This window comes from Phoxinus phoxinus, assembly GCF_949152265.1.
Source record: "Phoxinus phoxinus genome assembly, chromosome: 25".
In the NCBI taxonomy this organism is placed as follows: Eukaryota; Metazoa; Chordata; class Actinopteri; order Cypriniformes; family Leuciscidae; genus Phoxinus; species Phoxinus phoxinus.
Genome location: NC_136900.1, coordinates 18735253 through 18748396, shown reverse-complemented (window position 1 = coordinate 18748396; position 13144 = coordinate 18735253). Strand labels below are relative to the sequence as shown.

The 13144-nt window shown below is 37.4% G+C and overlaps 3 protein-coding genes across 9 annotated transcripts in view; all 3 read right to left on the bottom strand.

Annotated features, from left to right (window-relative positions):
* Window positions 1-6975, bottom strand: part of arid3b (AT-rich interactive domain 3B) — a 33414-nt gene extending 26439 nt beyond the window's left edge. For 2 of the 7 annotated variants that reach the window (XR_013796628.1, XM_079604614.1), the window contains exons 1-2: window positions 6378-6975; window positions 4155-4835 (exon numbers count right to left, since the gene is read on the bottom strand). Coding sequence is in view for 5 of the 7 variants with exons in the window: in XM_079604614.1 (XP_079460740.1) it covers window positions 4155-4835; window positions 6378-6413 (717 nt within the window). In the remaining 2 variants the exon portion in view is untranslated. Of the gene's footprint in view, window positions 1-4154; window positions 4836-5354; window positions 5410-5757; window positions 5831-6215 lie in introns of those variants that run through there. The other 5 variants (XR_013796629.1, XM_079604617.1, XM_079604616.1 and 2 more) reach the window with 4 other exon arrangements.
* Window positions 1-13144, bottom strand: part of etfbkmt (electron transfer flavoprotein subunit beta lysine methyltransferase) — a 325550-nt gene that overhangs the window by 48214 nt on the left and 264192 nt on the right. The window lies entirely within an intron of this gene.
* Window positions 7918-10888, bottom strand: cox5aa (cytochrome c oxidase subunit 5Aa). Its single transcript, XM_079603600.1, has 5 exons — window positions 10581-10888; window positions 9435-9551; window positions 8454-8575; window positions 8170-8298; window positions 7918-8068 (listed from the first exon to the last, which is right to left on the bottom strand). The coding sequence occupies exons 1-4, from the start codon at window positions 10651-10653 to the stop codon at window positions 8185-8187; spliced, it is 426 nt and encodes a 141-aa protein (XP_079459726.1). The 5' UTR covers window positions 10654-10888; the 3' UTR covers window positions 7918-8068; window positions 8170-8184.

The window sequence follows — 13144 nt, the reverse complement described above, 5'->3', positions numbered from 1 at the left end:
AACCGGCTGGGTTGTATCGCTAGCATGGGGGTGACATGTTGTCAAGGTGACGCTGACAGTTAAATAATGCAACAGTTCGACAAACAAGATTGTCCCCCGAACCCAAGGACACATTTCCTGTTGTTCGTTTAGAAACACGCTTTTGGGGGAAGGGAGAACGTCAAGAGTGTGCAATCTAAAGCACTGCTGTCTTTTTGTTTATCCATACACATCACTTTTACCATAGTAACCCCAAGGAAGACAATGTATCCCAGTCCATGTTGGGTAGCGAAAATGCAATTGTTGGAAGCATCAAAGTAAGACTTGGAGTGAATATTTCAGCCCCTAAAATAATAAACAGGTACTTGGTTAAAAGATTTTGCTAATTGCTGCCATATATTTCTCCTGACAAACGCAGAATCAAAGTAGCGGGGGTGTTTCTATTGACCCGATGCCTTTGATATGGTCATCATACTCACCAAATGGGAGGCCGTAACTCAAGGCACATGCGCGCTCCGACGTCAACTGAGCCTGATTAAAACTCCATTAATCACCCAAGATTACCATGCCGAGCTCCCTAAAAGGGGCATTGTGTCAGCTACCGCTAAAAACGCCAGGTTTAAAGGGCGCCGAGCTATCTGGACTAGCCTCAGCCATGTGTTCAATGAAAAGTTTTAATGGCAGCCATTTGACCCCCTCACTGACTTGGAGATGATTTATTGAATTCAACGCTAGTAAACCTGAAAAACAAATCAGCAACAACAAAGCACAGGAAGTAGAAATTACGATAGTAACATCCACGAGCTTCCCTGAAAAACCTGCAAAGTCCTTCCCCTTGGAGACATTAAACAAAGCTGGCGTGAACTTCCTTTATCTACAAACTGCCAATTAACTCCCCCGTTTGCTAAGATTATGAGTAAACGGTACCGCCAACTTTACACCCGACTACTGCGCTTTTATTAAAGGTGTTTACTGATCGACTAAGGCTTATCCATTTAAGTGTGAAAAGCTTAAAAAAAAGACAACCCCCCACCCTCATTTAAAAATGCCATTTGTGGCATCTGTTCTCTTTTGTGTAGTCAGTGCCATCAAACCAGTCTCTCTTCACATCCCCCCCCACCATGCAATCTGATACTGTTACCACAGAGAGCATCATTAAATACTAAAGGACAGAAATAAAGACGGGTGGGACCAAAAAAAGAGGGTGGGGGTGTGATTAAACCCCTCAAGCTCTAAAACAGGTCTTATTAAATAAGTGTTTTGCTTTTTTTTTGTGCATTAAAATTTGACCAAAATACTAATGTCTGGGTCATATCAAAAACGTATGGATTTTATACTTGATTTTTAGAATATATACTTAAAAGTACATTCAATTTAAAGAGACAATGGATATATGTAGGATCAACAATTATTTTTTAAGATAATTTCACATTTCACCCCCTAATTCTCATTACCGTAATGCATTTGACATTTTACTTTTAACATTATTTTTATCGCTAATTCTCATTACCACAATGCAGTAAAAAAAAAAAAGTTTAATCAGCCTAAATTAAGGGTGATATAACAAATATTACCATCATTTATAAATATTTGAATTTAATATCAAATTCTAAAAATATTCAATTCTTTACATTAAGGTAATGAAGATACATTTCTTCAATTTCTTTATGCATTACAGTAATGAGGATTTAGGGAGAACTGTTTTTTTTTTTTTTTTTTTTTTTTTAGAAATGATGTAACACAATGCAGAAAATCTTAATGTTGTTAAAAGAGCCTTTATATATAAATATATATATATATATATATATATATATATATATATATATATATATATATATATATATTTAAAAAAACATTCCTAGATGCTAACTCTTGATTTTGGAGTGACCTGGACATTTTCTTGACATAATTCTTTGTGGAAAACCCCACCCTTAAAAATGCACTAAAAATGAAGTGACTCTATAAAGCTCATTCACTAAACCCTTCCCTCTTAGTAATGAGGTATAAGTTCAACCATCAGCCTTTTCAGAGCACTGAATCTCCTATTGTTTCCTATACACGTGGACAAGCCTATATTTGAAAAGCAGTATACAAGCCCTCAGACCACTACCCTCTATAAATACATATATAATGACATGGGTGTGATGAAAACATCCCAGACCTGCCTGTCAACACACAACCTTCCCAACCATCACCATAGTCTTACTAACTTGTGGCTTGTTGTTACTGATGTCCTGCAAATTAAACCGATTTGAACGTGCTTGATGTCAGTAACTGTCAATAACACCATGTTGGATGTTTAGCGTAAAAACACACGGGCATAACATCAAAGATAGCAACACTTACAGAATTAAAATGGATGTACTACTACTAAATGTTGCTTTGGGGATTTTGAGATATATATATGTGTGTGTGTGTGTGTGTGTTATTCAACGTAGTATAATAAAGAAGGGTAAATGGGCTTTGATTGAAAGCATGCAAATATCAAGGGCTCAAGAAGCCATAAGAGTGAGCGTCTGAAATTAGAGCAATCCATTTTTCCCTGATTGATCGATCACTCAAGCGCAGCTGAGCAAACAAAGAGCTCAGACCTGAGGCCACTAAAATGGATGACAGCACTACAGGGAAATGTCTCACTCCATATTAAACCCACCGAGACAGTCTTCTGAAAGACGGCTTCATCCTATCATGATTGACGCGAGTGCTTTAAAAGCATGAAATTGCGTTTACGAAAATGACGTCACACGATCACGAAAATGCCAAAGTCGTCTCATGTAGTTCCAAACCTGTATGAAACCTGTTATTCTGTGGAACACAAAAGGAAAAATGTCCAATGTCCAACTTTGGACCCCATTGACTTTCATTGTATGGGCAAAAATGCATTTTTCAAAATACCCTCTTATGTGTTCATCATAGGTTTGGAACAACATGAGGGTGATAAATGACTGAATTATTTCTAATGAATAATCTCTTTAAATGCACTTTAAGTGTCCCACAGGCAATTGTCCAGTTCAGAAGATCTAAATTCTGCTAAATCTACACGTGTTAACTGTCAGGATGGCTCTCCAACAGCATGCGCCTCTGACATTCTCCCTCTTGTATTGCAACTTGACAGCGCGCCTCTCTGGTCACAGGCCAAGACAGCATTACTGCCAAGAGCTTGTTCTCAAGAAACACCAGCGGTAGGGGGAATGACAGAGGAAAGTGAGACGGCAAGAAGTGAGAGAATGAAAGCGGTCTCCTGTTGGGCCGCCTGCCAGAACGCCACACTTCAGGGATATCCAGGGACAAAAGCCTTATGTCAGGACAGAATTCCCTAAAGACTCGGGCTGAACAAACGGAGAAATGAACTGACAGAGGCGAAGGACCATGTCTGAGGGTACAGCTTGGCTCACAGCAGGACACTATTGACGATAAGGGAAGAGGAAGACAATGGCTTCAGAAAGAAGGAGAATGCAACAAGAAGAGAAAAAAAGAGGGACAATTTGATTTGTACACTTTTGGGAGAACGCATGTTCCTTTTGCGTTCAAGAAAACTGGAATTGGAATTTAATCTCTTAATTCTCATTGCCATAATGCATTTGATATTTTCTTTTAATATTTCCAACGATGATTCCCATTATTGCTACTTTGTCATTTATTTTTTACTTATATTTGATTAAAATTTGCATAAATTAAGGGTAGTATACCAAAGTACAACCAATCGTTTACAACTTGATTTAATAACATTATGTCCAAAAAAAAAAATCTACAAAACTTAAAAACTAGACCTTTTTATAACAAACTAAATGTATTTTTCTTGACAGATTTTGTGATCTCCCCCCTAAATTATACTCAATGTTATATGAAGTTGTATGACGCAATAATCTTTCACTAAACCCTTACCTCTAAGTAACAACCAAATTCTTTTGTACACTTTTAAAACATAAATTCCTGATGTGCACAAGAAAACTTGATTAAATCTATTCAGAGCCGAAAACATTTCAGTTGATTTTAGTGGTTTCACAGTTTCTGAACATGTAAAGACTCTTAACAGTTCATCTTATGATCTGACACTCCATAAATCATGCAGTGCAGAATGAAAATAATAATATGCTGTATTGCTACTTTTGTAGGTCAATAGTGATAGAGTGGGAGAGAACACGATAACAAGAGATAGCAATATAAAGGCAAACCTGTTTGAATGAGTCATCAAGGCTCCAATCGCCCAGTCCGTTTGGCGTGTTGAACGATTGCTGGTCGTTGAGGGAGTCTTCGGGTTCATCTTTCACCTTAGTGGTTGGTGACAGGGCACGTTTTTTAGCAGCGGAGGGCGAGGCGGCGTAGACGGCGTACGGATACGGAGGGGCTCCAACAGCCGCTTGCTGAAGAGCAAGGCTTTGCCTCCTGAGGAACTCCAAGCCTTCGCTTTCCTCTTCTTCGCTGCCATCCTCTCCATCCATCATCATCTCATCATCGTCATCTTCGTCCCCCTCGGAGCCTCTTCCTCTGTCCATCTCATCAGCGGCGTCCTCCTCGTGTACTAGGTCAGAGCTGGTTTTCATGGGCCCCCTGGCAGCTGGAGGCCCCTGGCCACCTTTCAGCGCTCTGTCTCTGGAGTTTTTGCTGTAAAAATCAGGGGTTAATGGGGTGCCCTGGGCCCTAGCGGAGGCCATGATGGCTTGCTGTGCAGCCAGCTGTTGGGCGTACAGAATGTGGGCTTCCCTGAATTGTCTCTCCTTGCGCTCCATCTCCAGTTTAGCTTGTTGTTGTCTCTGGAGCTGCTCCATAACTGCCTCCAGTTTGACACCAGCCGCACTTCCGAAAGCCGCCTGGGAAAATGCACTAGCCAGACTGCTGTCTTGAGACAAGCTGGGCTGGATTGTAGACAGAAGAAAATTAGTAAATCAATTCATTCCGTACACAAATTCTTATATATATATATTGAAAAAACTATACAAAAGATTTCTATTTTAAATAAATGCTGTCATTTTTTATTCATCATAGAATCCTGAAAAAGGTATCACAGATTGTAAAGAAAAATTAAGCAGCACAACGGTTTCCAACATTGATAATAAATCAGTATATTATAATGATTTCTGAAGAATCAGGTGACACTGAAGACTGGAGTAATGGCTGATGATAATTCAGCTTTGCATCCCAGAAATAAATTATATTTGAAAGTATATTCAAATAGAAAACCATTATTTAAAATATTATTTTTTATTTATTTTATTTTTAATCCAATAAATGCAGGCTTAATGAGCATATGATGCTTCTTTCAAAAACATAAAAAATTGTTGTTTCCAAACTTTTGACCGTTAGGCCTACTGTAATTCATAATACAAATGTAACTCAAATATACGATAATAATAATAAACAACTGAATAACTCACTTTCAAACGTTCAGTCACGTAACAACTAATTTGTAAACAATCACATTCTACTTTTTTTTTTTTGCAACTCCAATTCTTTTAATTCGAATTAACAGTATTTGCTTAATAGAAACGCATACGAGTTCGAATTAAGGATAAATTAATACGCATTAAGAGTTAAATAATAATTCGATTCCCAAAAATGCGTCAACATAAGCACAAACGACAATAATAAGGAATTCAAATTCATTTAATTTAAAATGGATACGTGCAAGCAAATCTTCACAACGAACGTGGCCCGCTCAGCCTTCGATATGTCGAATTAATGTTTACAAGAATTTTAATTAGTGTTAACAGTTTTCATGTCACAAAAGGATTAAAGTCGCATTCCGCAGCTCGCCCATTGCCCAGTAGGCCAACCTACCTTTGACCCCCCCCCAATACAGGCGACCGGTCTGGATTGTGGAACGACCGGATGTCCGGCCAAAACGGCGTCTCGCTTTACACTTTGTTAAATAATTAATATTTAGCCAAATCCAGTCGAGTTATGCTTTTACTTTATAACGAATTAAAGCATAGTTTGATAAGTGCGCGCAGTTACAGAAGATATTCAGAGCACGGTCGAATCATGGCAGCCAAAAAGTATGGCGCTCTTCCAAAAACAATTAAGCTATTAAAAGAGAGAAGGAACACACGACGCAACAAAGTATCGCGTTCTAATGGAAACAAACGGAAATGTTTTTGACGAATTCGAATTCGGCAGCGCGCGAACTGAAACTTTAAAAACAAATAAACAGCACGAGTAGTATCATCAAATAAAATCCTGATATCATGACGTGTACAATGTGGATTTTCGCTACATTTAATAGCTTGATCACTCACACGAAGGTAATTTAAATACATGTTGATTCATTGCGACTATGTTAGAAAATCTTAAATGTATACATAATACAATATTTTATTCGCTCGAGATCGGCTGATGAAATATTACAGTAGCTTATCAATACATTCAACAGGGCTCTGTGCCAACAGGACGGAACTCACCACTTGCGCTTTGCTGCTACTGGAATTGTCCACCATCACTCTTTTCCTAGATAAACCACTGTGCGTGTTTTGCTCAGCGCACCGAGTACGTGTGCATCCACCCGGACGTTTAATATCCCCTTTGATAAAACGGTAATAAACCTATCGGTGTTCGCAGAGGGAGGGAAAAAAACACTCGACACTGGGGCCAGCCAAAGGGGAAACGCCTGACCTCACCTCCCGAACTGCGCGCTCAGGGACTCCCACAGTCCCCTCGACTTTTCCTCCTCCAGCCGGAGCCAATCCCCCCGCACATTCACGCACATTTAAATCCCGCCCCACTGGCTCGTGCAACAAGTTACTACGTTCTTACGTTTCCCCCATGCAAGCAGCTGAGTAAAATATTTATAGCACAAAAACCGATAGGACTTAACATACACTTACGTTGCTATTTCATGGATTTAATATTAGGCTGTCATTTTTCATTTTAGACTCGAAATTCTGACCCACACCTTACCCACACGCATGTGCGTACTATTTATTGAAGACCAAAAAGTAAAAAGTACGTTTTTACGAAAAAGGCTTTTTAAGTATAGGTTACACCACAACCTTTGATTGTAATTTTGACTTTTTGATATATGATTCAAGTTAAAAAGCATACCTCCTGCGCCCTCTACTGATACAAAACTGCTATAACGTTTACTATATACTAAGTCTATGGTGGTGGTGTCAAACAGATAAACAAAAACTGTTTACTATCCACCTTATATTTAACGTAAGGGCGTGCGCGTTCATGTTTACCTCGAATGTGCGAGGCTTCCGGTATCGGCCGCTTCCTGTTATTTTCATAGACAGTATGGTTATTTTAGGTACGAATTGTTCGTTATGGTGATTGTTGTTGGAAACTGGTACTTTTTTATAATATTATTTTAAATGTATCATATGATATTCATAAACACTGGGTTGTAGCGCAAATTGTTTTACCGTTTACTGCGCTTTGTTATTCTTCTAGTTGTTTACATATAGTGGCTAATGAATCGGAAGTCTTGCACATTCACCGGAAATAAGTTGCTTTCATTAAATTTCAAAATTCAGTTACATTTAACACAGACTTGTGGATAGATTCACTTTTGTGATTGATTATAACGATTTAAAGAAACAAACAAAACTACATTTAAAGGGATAGTTCACCCAACAATGACAATTCTGTCATTTACTTACCCTCATGTTGTTCCAAACTATGAGTTTCTGTTATGTGGAACATCAAATATGATATTTTGAAGAATGTTTATAACCAAACAGTTGATGGCCCCATTGACTTTCATAGTTTTTTTCCCCTTCATACTATGGAAGTAAATACCACAAATGTTTGGTTACTGACATTCTTTAAAATGTCTTTTGTGTTCAGCATAAGAAATAAATGCATACACGTTTGGAACAACTTGAGGGTAAATAAATGACAATTTTCATTTTTGGGCAAACTGACCCTTTAAGTTAACATTTAATACAGCCAGTCTGGAGCAAAGTCTGAGGCATCAGATAAAAACACAACAAGATTGAGTAAAGATAAATCTCCCTTTATTAGGTCCATCAATATTTTACAAGCAAAAGAACATAATAAAGGCCAATTAAATACAACACAGACACCATGGCAAAGACTTCAAGTACAGTGGTCTACTCGGTCCAGACAAGAGCAGCAGTCCTCTGGGAGACTGTAGGTGAAAAGGAAAGATACAATGGACATGTTCAAACAAATAAGGAAACACCTTGCACTTTCTTAGAGGAACAATACATCCTGCATGCTAATACTCACCACAATCGCAGACATCTATGCTTTGTCAATGCCAAGTTCCTCGGGTGTAGGGATACCAAGCTCGCTGAGGGTAGGCAGCAGCTCTTGGATAACATAGGGGTAGATCTCTTTGTGTGGGCCAGCTTTGTTCTGTGCGCAAGAAAAAATAATGAATAAAATTACAATTTTACTCCAATTTGTAAATATTATTTTTTGTATTCAATTTCAGAAAAATCACATTAAACAGCTTCAAGAGATGAAGCGAATTATGTCACTGTGGTGCAGTTGTTCAGAGATTGAATGACCTTGACTGCCTCGAGAATGCGGATGGCACTGGCTAAATCGTCGAGCCTCCGACAGGCTTTCAGGGCTGCCTCCAGGATCTTTGGCTCAGGTACCAAGTCGTAACCGATCAAAGTGTTCATTCCTGAAAAAAAAGAAAAAGAGGGCAGACATTTACTCCACAGACACCAGACGGGTGTCATTCTGTTGACATTGTCTTCCTAACAACTTGCACTTCCTTGTTCCAAAGATTTTATAGGTTAAAGATAAATAGACAGTCATACTTTTTTTATACCAACAGATCAAACTAAACCAGCTTTAAAGGTTAGTAAACATTAAAAAGCAAACAAAAATACAGGCTGTAATTTTTATTTAATGTTTAATTATGGAAACCTACTTGTATAATGGTGCATTATAGTTACAGGGTGATACAGCACTTATTCAAAATAGAAATCTTTATCACTTTTTATTAATTTAACACATCCTTGCTGAATAAAAGTATTAATAAAATAATAATATAACTAATGGTTGAATGGTAGTGCATATTGTAACAAAAGACTTATATTTTAAATAAATGCTGTTCTTTTTATTTATCAAAGAATCCTGAAAAAAAGTATCACAGGTTATAAAAAATATAAAGCAGCACAACTGTTTCCAACATTGATTATATATACAGCATATTATAATTACTTCTGAAGGATCATGTGACACTGAAGTCTGGAGTAATGATGCTGAAAATTCTGCTTTGCATCACAGGAATAAATTGTTTTAAAGTATATTCAAACAGAAAACCATTATTTTAAATTGTAATAATATTTCACAATAATGTATATATGGGAGCAAGCATCAAAAACATTTCAGGGACATAACTTGCTACGGAATTGACTTTCGAATATACGGCAATCATAAAGAGCAGCATTCAAATAAAAGAGGATTTTAGATTGAACGTAAGGCCATTAAAAAAGCTGCTGATTCAATGAGGTCAAAGCGCCCCAGTCACCCACCTTTCCTCAGCTCCCAAGCATCGATGTCTGGCTTGCTGAAGTAAGTGACCCAGCGGGCATCAAACTCTTCATCGGTCTCCTGTTTGCCATGGGAATAAGAACGAGCAGCTACCGAAGCTGTGAAAGTAAAAGACCAAAGCCGATCAGATCAGAAGAGACTTGATACACTAAATAAGTTAGTTAGAGAATGACATCCAGACAATAAGAACATTGCTGTCATGGCCAATTGTGTAGATGTAAAAGGGCCATAATTTTCATAATAATGCTCTAATAACTTAGTCTATGTATCAATGATTGCGAACGATTCTTAATAGTGCAGAGAGATTTTGCATACAGGCCTTGTTCCAGCTGGAACTGGTCCAGTTCTAGTTTGACCTATGTTACCTTGTGTATGATTTGAGCTAAGTCCTAACTGTTTGCTAAAGAAGGTTAGGCAATAAATCCAACTGATATGCTAAAAATGAGATGCAAACTAGATGTTGTATCATGATGTGGTCTGTATTCGGATGGTACTATATTTGCATCTACTATGATCTGAGGTGTGGGTTCGCATAGAGGTCAGTGTATTGTAGCTAATGGAAAGTGCGTTTTGCACTGACGCAAGGTGACATTTTGCGAAACGTTATTCTTCATCTTAGGATGCAAGTCTTGCACGTAGCCATTGACTATGTGATTAAACTGCTACAAAGCAAGAGTAGAAACCACACTGCCTGATTGCTATGTTTAAAATGGAGAGTGACCTTTCAAACTTCAAGTATTTAGCTGTTAGACTTCCCGTTTCAACGAAAGCTCAGAATAATGTGTCAATCTGGGAAGCTTTCAGTTTGAGTGTGTGGCGTTTCCTCCGCGCGCTGGGCCGAAGCCTCACTCCAGTGGGTCATTACAAGGACACTGAGAAAACATCTACAGGACTAAATAAATGACAGGGAAAAACACGATTATGAAATGGAAATGCTTTAATAAAAGCGATAAATGAGCGCGTGATAATAACCTCTAAAAGGTATAACCTTTCAAAGCAAGGCACCGGTGCGGCTTCTGTTAGCTCAAATGCTAAGCTACGTTCAAGGTGTTTTAATAAACTCTTCCTCTTATTGTAGTTTTTTCTATGAAAGACTTTATAAGTAATACGGCAAAATCTGCAATTACCTGTATATTGTGGCCGTGCCCTTGTTAAACTCCGAGCACCGGAGACTGAGACTCGAAGGGCGGCTCTGAACATTGTGCGGCTCACCGGGCTCAAGCGCTGCTCGAACTTGAAGAAGATTCACGAGCTCGCTCGCGCTGCTCAGGCTAGTTCAGATAGCCGACCTGCTAACACGCGACTGTCCCGTCACTGCGCATGCGCACTTATTTGGCAATAAAGCAGCGTATGGACTCTGTTCATGGTAGACAGGGGGTTTGCTAAAGAGGATTATAAAAAAGCATGAAGGACAAAAGATAAATTTCTATACTGTGTACAATCACCACGCCTCTCTATGAGCTGTATCTAGTATGAACACAGCAATACATTTAAACTCATGTCTTGTGCAGTATGAAAGCAATGTTTGATTCAATATATTTATATTATTTTGTTATTTCATGTTTATTAATATTTTAATTGATATTTAATAATGGATAACACAAAAAACATATAAATTAAACAAAAACGTGCAGCAGCTGCAATATTCTGCATTTATTGCACATAGAAGCAATTTTTCATTACATATTTATAATTTAAATATTATATGCCGTCATTAGAAAACTTTTTTATGCTATATTATGGCATTATTGTTAAAGATATTTTTTAACAACATAGTTAAGTTTCATTACATTTATAGATTTTACAATCGCAGCGTGATTATAATGTTATAGTCCTAGCCTACTAAAAAATGAGTGTTTGGTGAAAATTGAAAAAAAATCTCAGTCTTTTAATAAGTTAAAGGTAAAACATATATATATATATTAACCCCTAAATGGGAATTTCATATACAGCTAGGGTGACCACCATCAGACAAACCAAATGTGGGACGATTACTAAGTTTGTGTGGGACAATGTGGGACATGTTACCAACACTAAAAAATAACCTGAAACTGTTATATAATGTAAAGATTATATAATATAATCTAACTTAATAAAAACATTTGTATTCTGCCTTTCAGCTGATTAAAATAATTTGTTCTTTAGTCCCTTCCAGAAAACACCATTACATTACAATGTAACATAACATGTCTTTATTTTACATGTCATTTAAGTTCAACATCACTGAGCCCAAAGGCAGCAGGCATCATGCAGATAACTATTTTTGAAACAGTTCTGACCAAGTCCAACTAAAATCCAACAAAATAAATAAAGATCAAATAAAATAAAAAACAACATAAAATTAGTTAAATTGACAGTCTTATATATTAAGAATCTATTAAACCAAAAACTTTTATATTTTTAGAAAGGATGTGAATTAGAACAACCACAGCAGGCAATAAGTTCTAACTCTGTTAAATTCACATTTTAATTGACCGAATTATCCATTTGTTTTCTGACAGGGAACACATGGAACGAATCACCGCTCCACATTTTGATTGACAGCCGCCACAACCTACCAGTGACCGTGTTTACTCCTTTCATTTCAACCATTGGATAGGATTTTAAAAACGGCTGTTGTATTTGCACTTCTGACGAAGCGCTGTTAAATATAGGTGAAAAACTACGCCACAAAAACAATAAATAAAATGCTTTCTTAAAAAGGCAAAAGATCGCATGCACGTTTTCTTAATATGATCATTAAAAACCAACAGACTGATGGAAATGCGGGACATTTTCTCAATATGCGACGTGCGGGACAAGGGGTGAAAATGCTGTGCGGTACAACGCAAAGCGGGACGGGTGGTCACCCTATATACAGCTACAATACAGCAACAAGCGTTTGTGTTTCCAAAAGAGTTGTTCTCAACAGCAGGGGGCAGTATTACATTTCATAATGTAAAACCCAGGTATAGTTCAAACTAAATAAACATTAAATGAAACATCTCTCATTTACATTTATTTTAACTTGATGCAGCCTACTAAAATGAAATAAAATGATGCTCACTGTTCTGTCATTATAATGAATAATAACTTCACACAATATTCTACTAGCAAAAGGGATAGTTCACCCATGAAGTAATCATTTCACCCTCAAGTTGTTCCAAAGCTGTATGAATTTCGAAAGATGATATTTTGAAGAATGTGAAACAAACAGTTGATGGACCCCATGACTTTCCATATGGAGAAAAAAAATACTATTGAAGTCAATGGGGTCCATCAACTGTTTGATTACAGACATTCTTCAAAATATCTTCTTTTGTGTTCAGCAGAAGAAAGAAATTCGGTTACACTTTACTGTGATGGTCCCCTTTAAACATTCTGTTAGTAACGCTGCACCTACATGTCAACTAACTCTCAGAGTATTAGTAGATAAGAGGTGGGGTTAGTGTTAGTAAGGGATTAGGGACATGTATGAGTTGACATGAGTTGACATGTACTTGCTGTTGGGGGAGCATCAAAATAAAGTGTTCTCAGAAATTCATACATGTTTGGAACAACTTGAGGGTTAGTAAATTATGACAGAATTTCCACTTTTGGGTGAACTATATACCTTAAGAACTCTGATTAACAAATTAGTAAGTAATAGCGCTTAGTTGAATGCGCCAGTTAAGCTAATTACTAAGAACTGTGTACAGGTTCATAATTAATG

Coding starts and splice junctions, on each gene's coding strand:
- cox5aa (XM_079603600.1), bottom strand. CDS start 10,653: ATGTTCAGAGCCGCCCTTCGAGTCTCAGTCTCCGGTGCTCGGAGTTTA. Junction 9,552..10,580: donor GGCACGGCCACAATATACAG/GTAATTGCAGAT, acceptor TTACTTTCACAG/CTTCGGTAGCTGCTCGTTCT. Junction 8,299..8,453: donor GCATTCTCGAGGCAGTCAAG/GTCATTCAATCT, acceptor TCTTGCGCACAG/AACAAAGCTGGCCCACACAA.